Raw genomic sequence first — 20,505 nt, forward strand, 5'->3', positions numbered from 1 at the left:
TTTTGTACTTTTCTAAATCTTTCAGTTAGTAGAGGGAGGGGGATGACATTTTGCTCCCATCTTCCTGGACACCAAACTCACTAGAGGGTTTCTCAGAAAAGTCGTGGGGAAAATTTGCCAGCTACTACACTGCCAGGAACTGAGTGCTGGGTGGAGGGGAGTTTTCTCCTGAGACGTGTCCCAAAACTCAGGGAGATTCCTGCTGACCAACAACTTCGATTTCTGAGTCTGGATGGTGGGGGTGGAGAACGGGGAAGCAAGGAAAAGGTGGGGAGGGCAGTGAAATCTATTTAAAGTCTTTCTTTGTGTCTCTCTGTGTTCCATGCACCTGTTAGGCCTAAAGTCCCAAGGTGCCCAGTTTAAATTTTTCATGCTGTTGGATACTGTACTATACCCTGATGCACTAAGGTAATATGCAGGCGACAATAGGGTTTAAAGACCCAGTGTGACAATGCATAGATGTGTAGATTGTCATCATCAGATGATTTTACGGTATCCAGCAGTCAGCAAAATTAGATCTAGAAAATTATTAATGTAATCCTTTCCATACCAAGCGGCAATGGTGTGGGATGGTTTGTCATCTTCAATTAGAATGCAGAGAAATTATTGTATTTTTAAGAAGGCAGTGAAAACTTTTCAGTTTCAAAAATATGTGTTGTTGTAGGAATTTTAGCCAATTTAACAGGGGGATGATCAGAAGCAAACGCCGGCACTAGAGGCTGTTAGCGCCATACTAGCGCCGGCGTTTGCTACCGCCCCCATGATCAGAGCCCTCGAGCGTGTGATACAACACGCTTGAGGGCTCTGAACGCAACTAGCATGCAAATTCTAGCATGCTAAACATATTCATCCCCAGTGATCAGCGGCCAGTGCGCCAAAGATTGGGTCACTGGCCGCAGCAAACCCTACGCCAGCTCCGAGCTCCAGCCCCCCTGTTGCTGGGGGGGGGGGGGGGGGTTGGTTGGTCGCCCACTAGGCCACCAGGGACTGTTTGTTGAGGGGAATTAGGGGGGGCTGGAGACCAACTGGATCTCCAGCCCCTGTTGCTCTGGGCAGGGGTAGTTGGGGCCTGGTGGTCCCATGGACCTCCAGCCCCTGTGTTTGACAGGTTTGGGCTTTTGATAGGCCAGACCTGTCAAACAAGTGTGGGAGGATTGTGCTGAGCACATGCTTAGGCACAATTCTCCCGCACTTCTACCCCATGATCAAATTTAAGCACGCAATTATCTCTGATCATCGGTGCGGTAAAGCCCCGCGCTCTTCCAGTGCTATTTTAGAGCGCTGTTTGGAACACCGCAGGGCTTTTGATCATCTGCTTGTAAGGGCAGTGTAACTAAATCATTATTGATTTATCTATTGTAATTGAATGGGACTGTCCAAGTTTTCTTGTCTGTTACCTGCATAGAACCTGTATAGGAATTGTGGTTTACAAGTAAGTTAATATAATATGTCCCCATTTTATATGTAGCGTTGATTCCATTCACTACCCCTACCCTTATTCAATTGTTCAGAACCCTTTTTTATCATCCTCACTTTAATATTCCCTTATCTCTTGTTTGTCCTGTTTGTCTGTCCTAATTAGATTGTAAGCTCTGTTGAGCAGGGATTGTCTCTTCATGTTCAAGTGTACAGCGCTGCGTACGTCTAGTAGCGCTTTAGAAATGATAAGTAGTAGTAGTAGTACCCAGACGTGCTCCCATTCTTTACACAGGTGCATACACCATGAGGTGTGAACTCTAGATATTTGCACATACAGATAAGGAGGGGGGGGGGTGCTGTCTTTGTTGGTAAATTATTTATTATTGCTTCTTTGACTTTGTATTTCCTTCTTTATGCTGTACGCTGCTGAGGGTTTCTATGAAAATTAAATATAAATGTAACTCCTGTACATACGTGAACCTTGGTGGCTTTGATGGAACGAGGTTCATCATTGTTCGCATTTGTTCACTGACCTGTTTCTCTGTTCAGGTGATGTACTCTGCAGGGGTCTCGTTTCTTAGCATCATCTTGGCTTATGGGGGTCTTTCCTGCCTAATGTTCATCAACTGCTTTTTTTGCTGGTCCATACAGCCATGTAATGCAGGCACAGAGGGAAGCTACAGGTAAGGAGATGCTTCTGTATTATACAGCCTACCCTATCCCCCTCCCCTCAAAATAAGGGCCTGATATTTAATGCTCTTAACTTTAAGAGTTATGCTTTTAAAGTTATAACTTGAAAGAGCATAACTTAGAGTTATGCCTGTAAAATTTCACTAGAGCTGAATTGCCTAAATTTAGACTCAAAATTTTACTAAACTCCTAAATTTAGCAGCATAAAAAGTAGGTGGCAACAGGGACAGATTTAGGGTAGGAAAAAAATTGAGCTTAACACTGATTTTCAGTACTAGGCTCAATTCTAGGCAAATGAATGACAGGCCTAAATTTATAAACATAACTTTTAAGCTCCTAGCTTAAGATGAATTCTCAGATGAAAATTTAGGCTCCTGGAAATAGGACACAAAATTAGATGCTTATATTTAGGATCTCATTTTTTTTGAATATCAGGCCCACAGGGTTTACCCATAAAACCACAGATCTCATCTGTATGCAAGCACAGAGGGAAACTGGGGGTGAGAAGGTATATGCACCCCCAACCTGTAGATCCCGGCCCTCATCAAACATTGTAATCCAAGCTCCATTAACTCACTCCATATACACTTTTGCTTATATGCTTATTTAATTTGATTAACTGCCTTTCATTAAAAACACAACAAAGTGGTTTACAGCATAATTAAGATGGCAAAATAAAAAAAGGCAGCAACAAAAGAAGGGAAATGGGAAAAGGAAAAAGAAACACAATACAACATGTAAAAACTGACAAAAGAAGTAGAAATAAATAAAAATCACATCACTTGAACCCCACCTTCCCATCGTGATTCTGCCAGTCACTTTGTTTGCACCTCTTCTGTTATTGGCAGCAGGTAAGAGCGATATCTTTCCAACATCTCTCACATCCATTTGTGTTCAGACTAACCCTACAGCTGGAATCTGTCCTCCATCAGAGCTGTACTTATAAATTAGAGCATCTGTGGTTACCCTTTGGGAGGACAGAGAAAATGTGATCCTACAGCACCACCACATGGTAGGAAGAGAAAACATACAGAAAGAAAGCGACAAATAGAGACTATCCTGCTTATAATCGAAAGAGAAAAACGCCTATATTGCGACCCAAATCGGGAGATAGACGTTTATCTCCCCCAAACGAATAAATCGGTATAATCGAAAGCCGATTTTGGACGTTTTCAACTGCACTCCGTCGCGGATGCGGACAAAGTTGATGGGGGTGTGTCAGAGGTGTGGCGAAGGTGGAACTGGGGCGTGGTTATCGGCCGAACAGAGATGGGCGCATTTCACCGATAATGGAAAAAAAGTATGTGTTTTTAGCTAGAATTTAGGACACTTTTCCTGGACCCTGTTTTTTCACGAATAAGGCCCCAAAAAGTGCCCTAAATGACCAGATGACCACCGGAAGGAATCGGGGATGACCTCCCCGGACTCCCCCAGTGGTCACTAACCCCCTCCCACCACAAAAAATGAAGTTTCACAACTTTTTATTTTCATCCTCAAATGTCATACCCAGCTCCCTGACAGCAGTATGCAGGTCACTGGAGCAGTTGTTAGGGGGTGCAGTGGACTTCAGGCAGGTAGACCCAGGCCCATCCCCCCTACCTGTTACACTTGTGCTGCTTAATGCTGAGTCCTCCAACCCCCCCCCCCAAAACCCACTGTACCCACATGTAGGTGACCCCCTTCACCCCTTAGGGCTATGGTAATAGTGTAGACTTGTGGGCAGTGGGTTTTGGGGGGATTTGGGGGGCTCAACACACAAGGGAAGGGTGCTATGCACCTGGGAGCTCTTTTACTTTTTTTTTTTTTTTTTGTAAAAGTGCCCCCTAGGGTGCCCGGTTGGTGTCCTGGCATGTGAGGGGGACCAGTGCACTACGAATCCTGGCCTCTCCCACAAGCAAATGCCTTGGATTTGGTCATTTTTGATCTGGGCCGCTTCGGTTTCGATTATCGCTAAAAAACGAAAATGTCCAGCTCAAAAAAACGACCAAATCCAATGCATTTGCCTGGCACAATCCGTATTTTCGCAAAAAAAGATAGACGTCCTTTTTTTTTGAAAATACGGTTCGGCCCGCCCCTTCACGGACCCGTTCTCGGAGATGGAAGTTCTTACACATAGGCGTTCGCATTCGATTATGCCCCTCCACGTTTTTACACCCACGGTGTGTCCCCTATCTTTTTTTTTCTGTTACTAAAACACAAGGGGAAAGGGGGATTCCAGTACAGTGCATTAAAACTTTATATAGTTTCAACCTGCAAAACAGTTCTGATGGAATGTATATAAAATTGTTCTCCCCTGCACCTTTTCCTTTCTTTCCCCTTACTGTTCCCACCTCCCATGTATTCTAATCCCTCTCTTCTCTATTTTAACCCTCCTCACCTTTACATTTCTTTCCCTCACCCCTACATCCTTCAGATCACCCAGCTCTCGGTTACTTCATATGCAAATACTTATTGCAGGTTTCTCAGTCCTTCACTGGATTTGTTATATGTGTTCACATTGTTAAAGGCTTGCATTTAGCAGGGCTAGGTTATCTCTTGGACATAGATCTTACTTCTTGTCAGACTACCCACTAGTCTGTTGCCTTGAGAAATTGTGACACATCCATCCTGTTGTTGCTTTGTATTTATTTCATGACATTGTCAATAAAATGACTCTTCTCAAGTCATTTGCTCCAAATCTCTTCTGCTTGTGTGAAAAGCATTTCACAGTCTGGAGTGTCAGCTATGAGCTGCCTTTGATGTAGTACTGGACGGAACAGGAAATAAACTATACCTTTGAGCCTTTCTTGTATGTGACATGCAAAGTACACTTCTGTGGTCTTATCATGCATCACAATATTAGGGGCACTAAAGAGGGTGTTTTCTTTTTTTAATATAGTCTAATAACTTGTGATCAGATTCAACATGGATTCTATTTTTGCTGTTTAAGTATGGGTCGAACCTCTCTCACACACTATCTCTTGACAGATTTTGAGACACAAAAGAAACTCATTGGCCTTTTGTAAATAAAGTTTCTCCTAGAGCCTTTTCACTTACATTAGATCGCACAGTGACCTCTTCACCGCTTCAAAACTGGATGTCTTTTTAGTGTTTTGATCCAGTCAATAGCATGACTGTGGTATGCTTGCTGTACCCAGGACATAGGTGACCAACATAGGGAACTGCCAAAAGTCTCAGTCTCGGTTTTCTCTTATTTAGTTTTCAGTTGAGCTCCTTTGCGCTCTACAAAAATCTAGTCAGATTGTCATCATGGTCTTCTATGGATTCTGCCTTTGTCTCTCTGCATCCATGCACAAGAATACCACCTGTGCTAACTTCCACTTCAGGCGCTGTCCACTGCTTCATGTTGTCTGTGCTGCTACTTCCCTGGGGCTATGGTGATCTCAGATGCTATCCAAAGCCACTGGCACCATCCACATGGTGTGGATCCTGGAAGAAAAATCCTCTGTGATAATGCTGTGAAATAGAGACCTGTACAGGAATGGGGTTTACGGGAATCCCCTCTGGGGCTGCGGGGTTCCCACTGGGATGGAAGCAGCTCTTCGGGGTTCCTGCGGGGACAGATGTAGTTCCTGTGGGATTCCCATGGGAATGGAAGCAGCTCCTGCGGGGTTCCCATGGAAGTGTAAGTTGCACCTGTGCCAGCCTCTCGCCTACCAAGTGCCAAGTTCTTTGAGTGCCACCTCCTTCTCTTTGCTTTAACAGCACAGATGAGAAAGTCTTCCATTAACCCTCTGTGCTCCTGGGCTGATGAACAGGCCTCAGCTCTAACACAGGCATGAGCATTGGAGGTCACCTGACCTATTGATGTGTGCATGTGGTGACCTCTTAGCAAACAGTGCCAGTGAATCAGAGATGAGCCTTACATGTGCTCACCAGAGTGTTCCATCTTCCAAATTCGATTTCTTCCTTGCCTGCAGTGCTGTGGCTCGAACCCAGAGATAGAGAGAGATGACTGGATATTTTTTTTTTTTAGGTACCATTAAATTCTTGTGGGGATGGGTAAGATTCCAGTGGGGACAGATAGGGATGGGTTAGATTTCTGTCCCCATGCAACTCTCTTCTGTGAAACAAGGAATGAGTCTAGCAAGTCAGCTATGCAATTTTATTCGCTCTTTAGTACAGTGATATTGTCTAGAAAATGAACAAATCTCAGACATAGAGAATCTTTCTCTAACTCCAATTCCATTCAAAATACAATTAGCAAAGGTCCTCTTTTTATACACACAATATTGGCTGGCTAACTGGCTTATTAAGATGATAAATGGCTTTAAGAAAAAGACAAAACTAGGAAAAACAGGATACAGATATTCTGCTCATACCAAGATGTTGAACCTTTAAAGATATGTGATTGGCATTATAACCTTAAAGATATATAATTGGCATCACAAAGCACAAAGAAAATACACAGTCAGCAAATTCTCCACATACAGTGAATGTTCAAAAATCTACTCTAAATAAAATAGCATCTGGCTATTGCTAATCATCATATGTAGAACTATAGGCCCTTTGAAAATACTGTCAAGTTACAATGATGGAGAACCTTCAGAAATAGCAACTTAAAAAAAGGGACAGGATATAGATGTCCCTATAATGAGATATTAGGGACATCACAACAGGCGGGGATTATTTGATTGTTTCTGGGAAGGAAGCTTCATTTCAAAGAATACTATTTTCCTAACAATGCATATGATTTTTAACTCTGTTATCTCCACAGATTCCTCTTTTACTTTCCCAAACCTTCTTTTACTTCCACAATAGAATCTAGAAAGTTCTAAGAGAACTGCTTTCCATACGTAGTTTTGCTTGCCCAAAAGTCTTTGGCATGTAAGAATGGGAATGGGCTTGGCAGGATCTTTTCTGAGGTGGGCACTTTAGTGCTCTATCCCACCGGTTCTATAAACTAGCATGGACAATTTCTTCGCATCCAAAGTTATGCACCTAAGTTAAGGAATAGTGCCAGTTACACATATAACTTAATTTAATAATTAGCTGCTAACTGGCATTAACAAGCAACTATTGGCTATAATTGGTGTTATTTGGCTCTAACTGGTATCTCCCTTGCTGTCCAAGTTGCATTGGTTGCCTGTTCAGTCAAGGATCTTTTTTTGAAGTGATTTACTGGGTTTTTAAAGGCTTTGAAGACTCACCTGTTTTATTGAAGATGTTTGTTGAAGCTGTTATGTTGTTTTTATCTTTTAAATTAAGTTGTTTTTGTTAATTCCTGAAGATTGTTGAGTGCTTTTTTCAAATTCATTACCTCGCCTTGAATCCCTTGTTAGCAGGTTGTAAACACTTGATAGCATAACATAATTTGATAACAAGAGACTAAATCGGTAAAACTAGAGGACATGAATTGAAGTTTCAAGGTAGTAGACTTAGGAGTACTGTCAGGAAATACTTTTTCACAGAGGGTGGTTGATGCCTAGAATGCCCTCCTGGGGGAGGTGGAGGAGACAAAAACAGTGATGGAAATCAAAAAGGCATGGGATGAAGACAAAGGATTCCTAGTTAGAAAGAGGCTGTAATAAAAACAAAAAAATGACTACATGTATGTTGATGGGTTGAGTGGTGCTTAGACGGTGACTCTGGCTGTGAGGAACTAAGGCCAATGATGGGAATACTTCTATGGTCTGTGTCCCGTGTATGGCAAGACAGCTTAGGATGTGCTGGAGAGAGCTTTGACGGCAACTCCAGTAGTTACTTGTAACGTAAGAATAATGCCGGGCGGACTTCTACATTCTATGTCCTGTAGATGGCAAGGCAGATCAGGATCAGCTGGAGTGGACTTTGATGGCAAATCCATTAGTTGGGAGATAAGTGTTGGGCAGACTTCTACAGTCTCTATTCTGAAAATGGCAAAGAAAGATCATGGTTTTAATCATATATTGATAATGAGTGTGACTATTGGGTAGACTGGATGGACCATGTAGGTCTTTATCTGCCATCATCTACTATGTTACTCTGTTCTATTTTTTTATTATTTATAAGATTTTTTAAATAGTTTTGTATGATTTATGATTTATTAAATTGTATTTTAGTTATTTTTCTGATCTCCTGGTTCGAGCTGTATATAAATGAAATATTCCTCTTCTTAAAACTCCTTACTCCCTTTTGGTGCCTCTGTCCTCTTTTATGCTGGCCGGAAGTCTCCATCTCATTTAACAGTACAGTAATCTCTCTGGGCAGGGCTTAAGCTTAATATTTCCCTTCATTTTCTCGTAGTGGCTAATGCAGAAAGCCGTACGTTAAAGCTGTGCACTGATGGCTGAGTGCATGGCTTCTCTTTATTTTTCAAATTTATATCCTGCTCAAACAATGAAACATCCATAATTATAAAACAAACATAAATGCATTCACAAAAAGAAACAAAATTTAAAAATGATCTATAATAAAATTAGTAACCACATTTCCCTCTATATTCAGCAGCACTATTTATCCAGCCAGAAATGACTCCTGGCCAGTTATAAGGTGCTTAACTGGCTAAGTGCAAATATTCAACAGGAGATAGCTGGTTATCTCCTGCTGAATGTTCACAGTCAGCGCTGCAGCTAACCAGTTAATTCCTGCAATGTAACTGGCTATCCATTAACATTTAGCACATCGCTGGCTAAGTTTGGCAGCCAAATTGGGCCACTGAAAAAGCAGGCCTATTTTTGGCCGGTTTAAATTTAACCAGCCAAGTTCTTGTTAGATAAGGAAGGGGTATTTAGAGGTCGACCAAGGGGTAATGTCATGCTACTTCTTAAGATGTATTTGGTGGTGCTAAAATGCATTTTACAAAATTGGACATCCTCTGAACCCCTAAATTTCTGGCATTGGAGGAATCAACTCCATTTATTAGTTACTTGGGAGGCTAGAGATGCAAGGGGCTCTTCCAAGTGAAAAAAACAAAACACTTTTTGATGATTTGGGAGCCTTATTTGCAGACTCTCTACCTGAAGGGTCATGGCTTTATTGTTAATAGCCTATAATTCTATGCCCTGTCCTGCACTGGATGGCACACGTAGTTTCCAATTTTCTTTGTATCATTACGAGGGGGGGAAGAGTCGGGAGCTCTTATCTTTTTTTTCAGTTTCCGTCTTGGAGAATTATAAGAGTACAGACCCTCTGAGGATGTTGGATGGTAAATACAGTAGACTGTAAGGACTTGAAGGATAGGTGGTGGGTAGGGAGGAGGGATGGATGTGGGAGTTGATGGGGTTATATATGAAAAATGATCAGATTCTGTTGTTTCGTTCTGTGATATACAATTGAATTTTTTTCCACTGCTATGTTGCTATTGTTCATTCAATAAAATTGTTTAAACATAAACTTAACCAGCCAGCTCTGAATATTGGCTTGGCCAGTTAAGTTAAAACAGTCAAAGATAAACCAGATATTCAATGCCAGTCCCGCCGATCGTGGGAGTTAACCGGGCTGTCTCCAGTGGTCTGAATATTGGCCCCATTAAAAATTATCACACGCAAAACTGTTCTCCTTTCACAACCAACAGTTACTTCATCGAGCTGAGCATCATTCCACCATACCAACCTTCAGTAACAGGAGCTAGACTCCACCCAGGGTCTTATCAACCTTCCTGTCCTAAAAGGAAGATCAGCACAAGGGAACATAGAGCCAGAAGGAACTGATAACTCAAACATAATGCTGAAGTTTGGCTCGTTGATGCAGTAAGCTAATCATATACAAATTTGAAACATGTGTGCTAATCAGGATGCATGTGAACTAGGTTCTACGTGTGGCCAGCTAGTACTGTGCCCAAGTCTAAGCAAAACCAAAGTGTCAGCACACTTCTACGCATGGGCTGGAATGCTATTCTGCAGATAAGATATTAGCATCACAAAAATTTATTGTTCATAAAATGTTTGCAGTGCTAATATTTATGCACAAAACAATATTTAATTTAATTCTGGCATTCATAATCCACTTAACCATCAAGTTCAAAGCACATTCCAGCACATGTACAAATTTTTTTTCTGCTCAGATATGAGCACAGACCTGCCACGTCCTGTCTGTCTTAGAAGTTGCACGTATTATTATGCTTGCAGTAAAAAGAAGAAACTGGTGCTCTCCTTTTTGGAGCTAAATTTGATAATGTCACGAAATGCCTAGCACCCGCCTGGGGTTAACCCTGCGGCCATGGAGCACTGCTCAGGTCCGCCTGCACCTGAGCACGTGCTCTATACTAGCACCCTTCTCCCACTGATTGGGTCCCACTTGCCTCTGGGCTAGTGTCCCAGTCTTAGGTTATTTCCCAGTAATTTCTAGGACACTGGGGCCACACTCCAAGGGGTCCCACAGTTCCTAGAAAGCACCCTCAGACCCCCAAAAAACACAAATCAGGATTCTTAGTCAGTCCAGGACATCAGAACTAATAAACTATAGGTTTATTATCACAGAACTTGAACAGGGAACAGAAAAAGGTGAAATCAGCAAACAATAACAGGCAACTGAATATCAAATATAAAACTATCTAAACATTTGTTGCTACCTGGGTAGCACCCGGGGAGTTCAGGAACTTAACTGTTCACAAGCCTTGAACAGGATCTCAGGACAGAAGTGTTTCTCCTCTGTACCCCCACACTGAGATTAAAGAAAGATCCAGTATCTCCAGGCTAGACTTGAAGTCCAGAACAAATCAAAGCCCAGAGAACCAACCTATGAAAGTATCTGACCCTTTTCTCAAGGCTAAATTGGAAAACAGAAAGTGTTTCCTGCAACAGTTTTAAAACTGAAAACAAGTGCCATCTGCTGGTCAATTAGAAGAAATACATTTTCATGAAGTTACTTATTTACAGTTTACAGGCCTGAAAACTCACTGTTTTGTCACACAGATAGCTGTTACTTCTTTTTGAAATAAGTGAACATTATAGAAACATAGAAACATGACAGCAGGTAAGGGCTGTATGACCCATCTAGTCTGCCCATCCTCAGTAACCACTAACTTCTTTTCCTAAGAGATCCCACGTGTCTGTCCCATGCCTTCTTAAACTCTGACACAGTCTTTGTCTCCACGACCTCCACCAGGAGGCCATTCCATGCATCCACCACCCTTTCCGTGAAAGAGTATTTCCTCAGATTCGTCCTAAGCCTATTTTCTATTAACTTCATCTTATGTCCTCTTGTTACAGAGGTTTCCATCATTTGAAAAATGATACCACTGAGGTATTTACACATCTCTATCATATCCCCTCTCTCCTGCCTCTCTTCCAGCATATACATGTTGAGGTTCATGTGCCTGCCACTATATGTTTTAAGACCAAGACCGCAATTTTATAGCTGCCCCCTGGACTGACTCTATCCTGTTTATATCTTTCCGTAAGTGCGGTCTCCAGCATTGTACACAGCAGTGGCGTAGCCAGAAGTCAATTTTTGGGTGGGCCAACAGGTTGGATGGGTGGGCACTAGACAGTGGTGTGCTGGTAAATGTCTCTCTGGTACCCTCCCCCCCCCCCCCCCCCCCCCCCCGTCCACCTGTGCATCCCAGATTCCAATCTAATTCATGTTTAATGTGGGATAAAATGCCATAAATAAGTAAATAAAACTAAACTTTTAATATTGAGCACCTGATTCTCAAAGTGGACATATTCCAAACACTATAATGAAAATAAAATGATTTTTTCTACCCTTGTTGTCTGGTGACTTTGTTTTTCTGATCATGCTGGTCCAGTATCTGATTCTGCTGCTATCTGTCCTCTTAACTCCGTTTCCAGGGCTTCCTTTCCATTTATTTCTTTACTTTCTTCTTCATTTCTTGTCCTACATCCGTAAGTAAAAGCTGGGTCCTCCGCAGATTTGACTGTCCAGTGGATCCAGCTTCTGCCTATTTTCTTCATCCATGTGCAGGTTTTCTCCTCTCTTCCTTTTCCCTCATCTCCTTCCTCACTCTTCCATCCCCTCCATCCATGTACAGCATTTCTTCTCGCTCCCTTCCCTCTCCTCCAAACATCATGTCCAGCAATCCTCCACTCCCCGGCTCCCTATGCCCAAAGGAGTAGCGCTGTAAGCACCCCGCTTCATCCTTTCAGCTCACGCCGCTCCAGCCACCATGCAGCGAAGTGGAGGAAGAACAGCTACCACGTGGCTGCGCGGCGCCCCACAGCCTACTACTACTATAAATCACTTCTAACAACCTCCGGTTGCTGGTCCCGCTGTGAAGGAAGAACACGCAGCCTCCATTCGGCTGCCCTTGCTGCACGTTGCCTCACAACCTCGCTTTTCACCTCTCATCCCTCGCTACTCCGCTTAACATGCAGCGGAGTGAAGGAAGAACACGCGGCCTCCGAGGTGTACAGCCTCATGGTCCCGCACCATCGTTGCTTCGCCACCCGCCTCGCCTAACTCCCCACGCCGTATCGCCTCCGTTCAGTTGCCCTTGCTACACGTTGCCTCACAACCTCTCCATGTCTCCTCTGCCGCGTCCTGCCCCGCCCCAGCAGAAACAGGAAGTTCTGATAATGGGGGCGGGACGCGGCAAAGGAGACACTTCCGGGTTAGAAGGAGGCAGCGTAAATCGCTACCGCTGCTACTGAGACGGAGGGAGGTAGGTCGTGCGATGTGGCGGCGGTAGGCAGCGTCTGGGAAGCGTGTGAGAGAGAGGGAGGGAGGCAAATGCCTGCTCCCTCCGCTCCGCTGCCTCCACTGCTGGGTGGGCCTGAATCCAAACTGGGTGGGCCTAGGCCCACCCAGGCCCACCCGTGGCTACGCCCCTGATACACAGTATTCTAAATGGGGCTTCACCAGAGACATGTACAAGGGCACTAACACCTCTTTTTTCCTGCTGGTTATTCCTCTCCTTATGCTTCTGAGCATCCTTCTGGCTTTGAGCATCACCTTTTCTCCCTGTTTGGCCACCTTAAGGTCATCACCCCCAAGTCCCACTCTTCTTTCATACACAGAAGCTCTTCACCCCCTATACTGTACCATTCCTCGGGTTTTTGTGACCCAAGTGCATGACCCTACATTTCTTAGCATTAATCTTAGTTGCCAATTTTCGGACCATTCTTCAAGCTTCACCAGATCTTTCCTCATGCTATCTACACCCTCCAGGGTGTCCAGCCTATTACAGAGTTTGGTATCATCCACAAAGAGACAAGCTTTACCAGACCGCCCTTCTGTAATATCACTCACAAAGATATTAAAAAGAGCTGGCCCCAGAGTCGACCCCTACGGTACACCACTTGTAACATCCTTTTCCTCAGAGCAAACTCCATTTACTACTACCCTTTGTCTCCTTCCATTTAACCAGTGTTTAACCCAGTCAGTCACTTTAGGTCCCATACCAGTCTTCTATGTGGAACCATGTCAAAGGCTTTGCTAAAATCTAAGTACACCACATCTAGCGCCCCTCCTACGTCCAACTGTTTGGTCACCCAGTCAAAGAAGTCAATCAGATTCATCTGACAAGATCTGCCTCTAGTGAAACTATGCTGCCTCAGGTCCTGCAGCCTGTTTGATTCGAGAAACCTAACAATCCTCCGCTTTAGAAGTGTTTCTATTAGTTTACTCACCATTGAGGTCAGACTGACCAGTTTATAATTCACAACCTCCTCTTTGCTTCCATTCTTGTGCAGAGGGATCACATCTGCCCTTCTCCAGTCCTCTGAGACCACTCCAGATTATAGGGAAGCATTGAACAGGACAGACAGCAGAGCTGCCACAACTTCTCCAAGTTTCTTGAGTACTCTCGGATGTATCCCATCAGGCCTCATTGCTTTGTCTACTTTTAGTTTAGCCAGCTCCTCACAAACACAGTCTTTCGAGAATCATACCTGGTCTACCATACATCCATCCTCATTAGTATTTGTCTTCTGCAGTCCCACTCCGGCCTTTCATCCCTGAACACTGAACAGAAATATTTGTTTATTTATCTTTATCAGTTTCTACATATTCCTCCCCCTTAGCTTTGAGCATCATAATGATATTATGGCACTTCCTCCTGTCGCTTACATATCTAAAAAGTGGCTTGTCCTCTAATTTTACCATATCGGCTATCTTTTCCTCCATTTGCCTCTTCACTTTCCTGACAGCTTTTCTAGCTTCTCTGAGATTTTCGAGGTATTTTTGCCTGTCTTCCTCTTTCTGAATCATCTTGTAATGTATAAAGGCTAACCTTTTTTCCTTTACCTTTTCAGCTACTACGTTCGAGAACAAGAGCGGCCTTCTTTTCCTCTTATTATTATGTAGTTTTCTAACATAAAAGTTTGTCGCCTTTAAAATGTCTCCTTTCAGTTTCACCCATTGCTGTTCTATTTCCTTCAGCTGTTCCCATCCAGCTAACTCTTTACTGAGAAATTCCCCCATCTCAGCAAAGTTAATTCTTTTGAAAAATAGGACTTTCAATCTCGAATAAGCTCTCTCCTCCTCTATCTTAATATTGAACCACACCATCCAATGATCATTAGATGCCAAATGATCTCCCACTGTAACATCAGAAACATTCTCCCCGTTTATAAGCACCAGGTCTAGAATCGCTCCATCCCGGGTCAGTTCCATCACCCACTGCTGAACAATTCTTCCTGTAAAGAATCTAAGATTCCTTTGCTTCTAGATGACCACGTAGCAGGGAGACCCCAATCAATGCCCAGCATATTAAAGTCACCTATTAGTAGTACTTCCCCTTTCTTAGCTATCTTGTGAATGTCTTCAATTAAGTCTCTGTCAATTTCTTCTGACTGTGAGGGTGACCTGTATATTACACTAATGTAAATACATTTTCTTCTCCCTCTTACCAGTTTAACCCACAGTGCTTCTTCTTTACTCCGTATGTCCTACAATTCTGTCACTTTATTATTCTTAACATACAATGCCACTCCTCCACCCTGTCCTTCCTGAGTAGATTATAGCCAGGTATAACTATGTCCCAGTCATGGTTCTCCATGAACCATGTCCCCATGACCTCCACTAAATCCAAGTCAGCTTCTATCATGCAGCCTCTAGGTCTAGAAATTTGTTCCCCATTCTTCGGGCATTGGTATACAAAACTTTCTAGATGTTACCTTTTTTCCCCTTTTCTATAATGGTATTTGATGTCTTACTTCCCTGGGGGTTATTAATTATTTGGGGGCTTTTCTCACCCATACCCAACAGATTTAGTTTAAAGCTCTCTTTAGTACTTTAGTGTCATGTCCCCTACCTCAATGCAAGCGGTGTCCTCAGGCTGCGCGGGGTCCCATCGACACGCACACTTGACTGGCACTGCCTGAGCCATGTTTGTAGTCCTCTCTAGGTTTGTTCAGAGAGCGGTGGTTGCCGGCTCCTTGATTGCTTTGCTTCCATCCACCTGGGTCTGCTCTTCCTCTGCCTGGCTTCCCTTGCTTCTCTCCTATTGGTCTTCCGATTCCTCCTTCCCCTGCTTTTGTCCTATGGCTGTGTCCCTTCTCCCTGCTGATGTCAGACACCAGTACTTTATCAGCTGAGCTCTCCCTGGACTCCATGCTTCTGCTTCTACTTTGGTAGGTGTTTCTAACTCTGTAGTCTGCTTCTTATCTACTGGTCCCTCGTTGCTGACTTTGCTTGTACCTGGAATACCCTTCTGCCTGCCGCCTGCCTACTGACTTTCACCTGTACTTGTATTACTCAGTTGCTTGCCGCCTGCCTACTGACTTTCGCCTGTACTTGGATTACTCTCTTACCTACTGACTTGCCTGTACCTGGATTACTCTCTTGCCTGCCGCCTGCCTACTGACTTTTGTCTGTACCTGGATTACTCTCTTGCCTGCCATCTGCCTACTGACTTGTCTGTACCTGGATTACTCTCTTGCCTGCTGCCTGCCTACTGACTTTTGCCTGCATCTGGATTACTCTCTTGCCTGACACCTGCCTACTGACTTGCCTGTACCTGGATTACTCTCTTGCCTGATGCCTGCCTACTGACTGCTGCTTGTACCTGGATTACTCTCTTGACCTGCTGCCTGCCTGGCTGATACATTTATCACCCCGCTTCCAGCTCCGTCCCATAAGTCCTGCAGGCCGCCTGCACCTAGGGGCTCAACCTCTGGGGAACGGCAGTCAGCGCAGGTGAAACCCGGGGTTGTCCAGCTGCCAAGCAGAACCTGGTCTGAGTACCGGGCTCAGCAGCGCTCTACTTGATACAAGAACTCACAAGTCTGACATTTAGCCAGTCTGTTACCGAAGACACTTCATCCCTTCCTTGATAGATGGGCATCATCACTGCTCAGTAGCTCTTGGAAAATCATCCCATGGTCAAGGAAGCTGAAGCGCTCATGTTGGCACCATCCACACAGCCACACATTCAGCTCCAGGATGTGAGCTTTCCTCATTCAGCCTTTACCTTCAACAGGAAGGATTGATAAGAACACCACCTCTGTGCCTAGGTGCTTCACCCTCTGATCTAGAGCCAGGAAATCCCACAGTAGGATACCTAGCAGTATCATTTATGCCAACATGGATAAGCAGCGTAAGATAGTGGTCAGTAGGCTTGATGAGTCTCAGTAAACTTTCTGTTACATCTCGAATCTTGGCACCAGGCAGATAACACACCTCCCTAGACATCATGTCTGGTTGGCAGATGGGCGCTTCTGTACCCCTCAGAAGAGAATCACTAACCACCACTACCTTTCATTTCTTATTGGCCACCGATCCAGTGGCTTTGGGATTTTTGATTGTTGTTTCTACCTGTTCTTCAGATGTTTTCATCTCTTCTACATTCAGGGATGTGACCCAGTTCTTCAACAGAAGATGGAGTTGGGGGGTTGATTTTGCAGGATCTGGTAACATGTGTCCAGCCGTCCTCGTTCTCCATTAGCTCGCCTCTCCTTTTGCTGAAGATCACCAATGTTTATAGAGCAGCAAAGAGAGGGAGCAAAGTACATGCACAAGTCCAAACAGCAAAAGAAAGCACCAAGAGCCTTCAAAATAGGGACAAAGTTTCTTTAATCATACTCCATTGTATGATATATATGTATGTCTATATACGAACCAGACAGAATTGGCATTATTCATTCAATTCATACCGATATATTAGGCGAGCTGCATCGCATTTCGCATAGCATACTCTTTGTTTGACATGAATCTAATTGTGGTAATACATATTTTAAACGTATTTAAAAAATCATATATGAACACACAAATATGTATTATTATTTATGTAGTTTATTGTCATTTTATTTTAACAGTTGTATTATATAACATCATTTTTTTCACACAATTTTACATTTTTTATGCTTATATATAACTTTCAACTTTTCAAGGTTTGAGGGAGTTTTGTGAGTGATATACATCATTATACATCAGTGGAGGAGTGGCCTAGTGGTTAGGGTGGTGGACTTTGGAACTGAGGAACTGAGTTCAATTCCCACTTCAGGCACAGGCAGCTCCTTGTGACTGTGGGCAAGTCACTTAACCCTCCATTGCCCCATGTAAGCCGCATTGAGCCTGCCATGAGTGGGAAAGTGCGGGGTACAAATGTAAACAACAACAACAAAAAAATGATATGTAGGATGTTCCTACCTCATCCCTTCTTGAACTCATACATATTTAATAGGATACGTCACCATTCACGTTTCAATCACTATAGTTGCTTACTTATTCATAGTCATTTAGTACATATTTTATTTTTCATTATAATATCAACATGATACATTTATTAATATAAAATATATATATCTTCATGATAATATTTTATATAGTCTTTGATTTTATGAATATATTTTATGTGCTATATATTGTCTATATATTTTTATATATTTTTAAATTTTTTTTTATTCATTGCTGGTTCCTACAATAATACATTTTGATTGTTAAGATATTATTTTTATTGTTGTGTATGTTTGATGCAGACCCCTGATGCAGGTGCTGTGTGTCGAAACACAGTCATGTTGGGTCATCTTTGAAGATTGCTCTCCAAAGGAGTATGATTAAAGAAACCTTGTCCCTATTTTGAAGGCTGTTGCTGCTTTCTTTTGCTGTTTGATCACCAATGTTTAAACATGCATCTCTGGAATGAATTTCTGGTTGACACAGGTGCTTCTAAGTCTTGCCATCTCCTCTCTTAGTTCGTGTACTTCTTTGAAGAGGGTTTCAATGTGCATACATTTATCACAGGAAATCAAATCCTTGCCTTGGACTAAGCATTCAGTCTGGACAGAGGCAGAAGCTGGGCACCCCAACATAATAGCCTGGTAACAAAATAGCCCTTGACAAATCAGCCTCTAACAAAATAGTCCCTGACAAAATGGCCCCTCCCACAAAATAACCCTTGACAAAATAGCCCCTAGACAAAATATCCCCCTAGAAAAAAATGCAGTGCCATATTCTGGGCAGCCTGATCAGGCCCTTTTGTTAGGGGGCTAATTTGTCAAGGGCTATATTGTGGGCAGGCCATTTTGACAGTGGCTGTTATGTCATGGGCTGTTATGTTGGGAATTTCTTTTTGTTTGGAACCCTTTTGTCGGGGCTATTTTGACCGGGTTCCCAGAAGCTGTAATGAGAACAGTAGCTTTAGGGGTGTGAAGTTTCTTTGCCATACTTCAAGTATAGGAGGTTTTTGTATCAGTAGATAAAGAACAAAGAAAAAAAAGAGGCCTACTAAAGCCCCAACCCTATATTTGCCTTCACCTGTTCTGTAAGTTACAGGAAGCAGGTGGTTTTACTGTGAGATCTAAAAGCCTGTTCAGATTTACTTTGTGGGTGTAGTTCATTGTACTTCCTTGCCTGTTACTGGGATATACAGTGATTTGGTGTTTTCTTTTAGGCTTTAGAAATCCCCCCCCCCCCTTATTTATTTATTTTTACTATATGATGTGTATTTTATTGTGTTTGGTTGTAGGCATAATTCAAGGGATCAGTCTTGCAAAGCAGAGACCCAGAACTAAAACTGGTCTTACTTAATAGGTAATAGCTATGTAACAATAATTCCTTTGGTTAACCTTCCAACAATACTGCTACTACCAACAGTGCTAGCAGGATCAGATCTCTACAGAGAGTAACTTCTTTTCCCCCTTTTGAAAATGGGGAAAATGAAAAGCTTATAGTAAGTTGATGAATAACACATATTAAAGGACATCAATTGGACTTAATAGCCTCTTCTAAATCTGACGTTGATTCAGACATATCTTTTCCAGAGAGTGACTGGTTGGAAGTTTCATGTTCTAACCAGTTTTTATATCAATTTAGTATAGATTGGAGACATTCAATAAAATAGCTCAAAAAGTGTCATATTTTTTAGAGAAGTGCAATAGATCAGGTAGCATTTTGATCCCATTTTGATGAGAGAAGTGTACCATCAGAGCCTTTAAATTTTGTTAAAGACTGATATCAATTGAGTAAAGAGATTCTAGATGATCTAGCTACATATCAACTTAGAACAAAAATAACCAGGCCATCGGATAAACAGTTTGATTCTGAGCTGGTTGAGTTAAAACGGAAATGTAGAATTTTAGAAAGATTATGGCATAAACATCCATCTACTGAGAATAAAATAAATTGGAGGACAGTGAACAAGGAATATAAGATCTCATTGAAAGCAAAGAAGAAGGCTTATTCAAAATAGTTAATGGTAACTCATTAAACACAAACCCTGGATTCTATATAGGGCGCCTAGAGATCGGCGCCAAAATCAGCATGGATTCTATAACAATGCGTTTAACTTAGAAGGTTAACAAGCTAATGAGCGCTGATAACAGCACTTAACAAGCAATAATGAACACTAATTGGCACTGATTAGAATTTATATGCACAACTCGCTAAGTGTATTCTGTAACAAACTGCGCCAAACTTATAGTGCGTGCAGGCAAAAAGGGGCATGGATATAGGTTGGGAAATGGGCATTTTGTAGGCATTCTGAAATTTGCCTGAATCTACCTTCTGGGATTTACACCACATTCTTGTTGGTATAAATGGATATGCATAGTTTTAGGCACTGAGATATCAACTAAGCTTATTGAATAATCAGCACCTAGATTATAGAATATGCTTAGTCAGTACTGTTTTCAGCACCAATTTTTTAGACGCCATATATAGAATCTCCCCCAAAGTGGCTTTTTAAAATACTGACCTTACCAATACAGAGTCGTGTATTAATTTAGCAAATAGCAAAAAAACCTTCTGCTTCTCAATTGGCTGAATATTTTAGTTCTAAAATTTGTATCCATTAGGGAATCATTCAAGAATGACAACTTAGACTGGGAACCCCTACTGCTATTTCTGTCTCAATCCCAACTGATAAAATATGGAGGGAATTTTCCTCTATTTCCTGGACATCGGTGGATGCTTTATATTGAAAGTATACTGCCTCTTATTGTATTTTGGACACCTGCCCTCCATATATTATGAAATCAGCTTCTAGTAATTTTAAAATTATACTATTAAATTGGTTACAGTCTCTCTTGGATTTAAGGAACTTTCCTTCCTACTTGGGAGAAATTCTTGTTATCC

The 20,505-nt window shown here is 42.5% G+C and overlaps 1 protein-coding gene across 1 annotated transcript in view; it reads left to right on the top strand.

Moving 5' to 3' along the window:
- Window positions 1-20,505, top strand: part of LOC115474643 (large neutral amino acids transporter small subunit 4-like) — a 115,231-nt gene that overhangs the window by 19,894 nt on the left and 74,832 nt on the right. The window contains exon 9 of the mRNA XM_030210227.1: window positions 1,969-2,102. Coding sequence (XP_030066087.1) covers window positions 1,969-2,102 — 134 coding nt within the window. The remainder of the gene's footprint in view (window positions 1-1,968; window positions 2,103-20,505) is intronic.

The sequence above is a fragment of the Microcaecilia unicolor genome, chromosome 7, assembly GCF_901765095.1.
Source record: "Microcaecilia unicolor chromosome 7, aMicUni1.1, whole genome shotgun sequence".
NCBI lineage: Eukaryota > Metazoa > Chordata > Amphibia > Gymnophiona > Siphonopidae > Microcaecilia > Microcaecilia unicolor.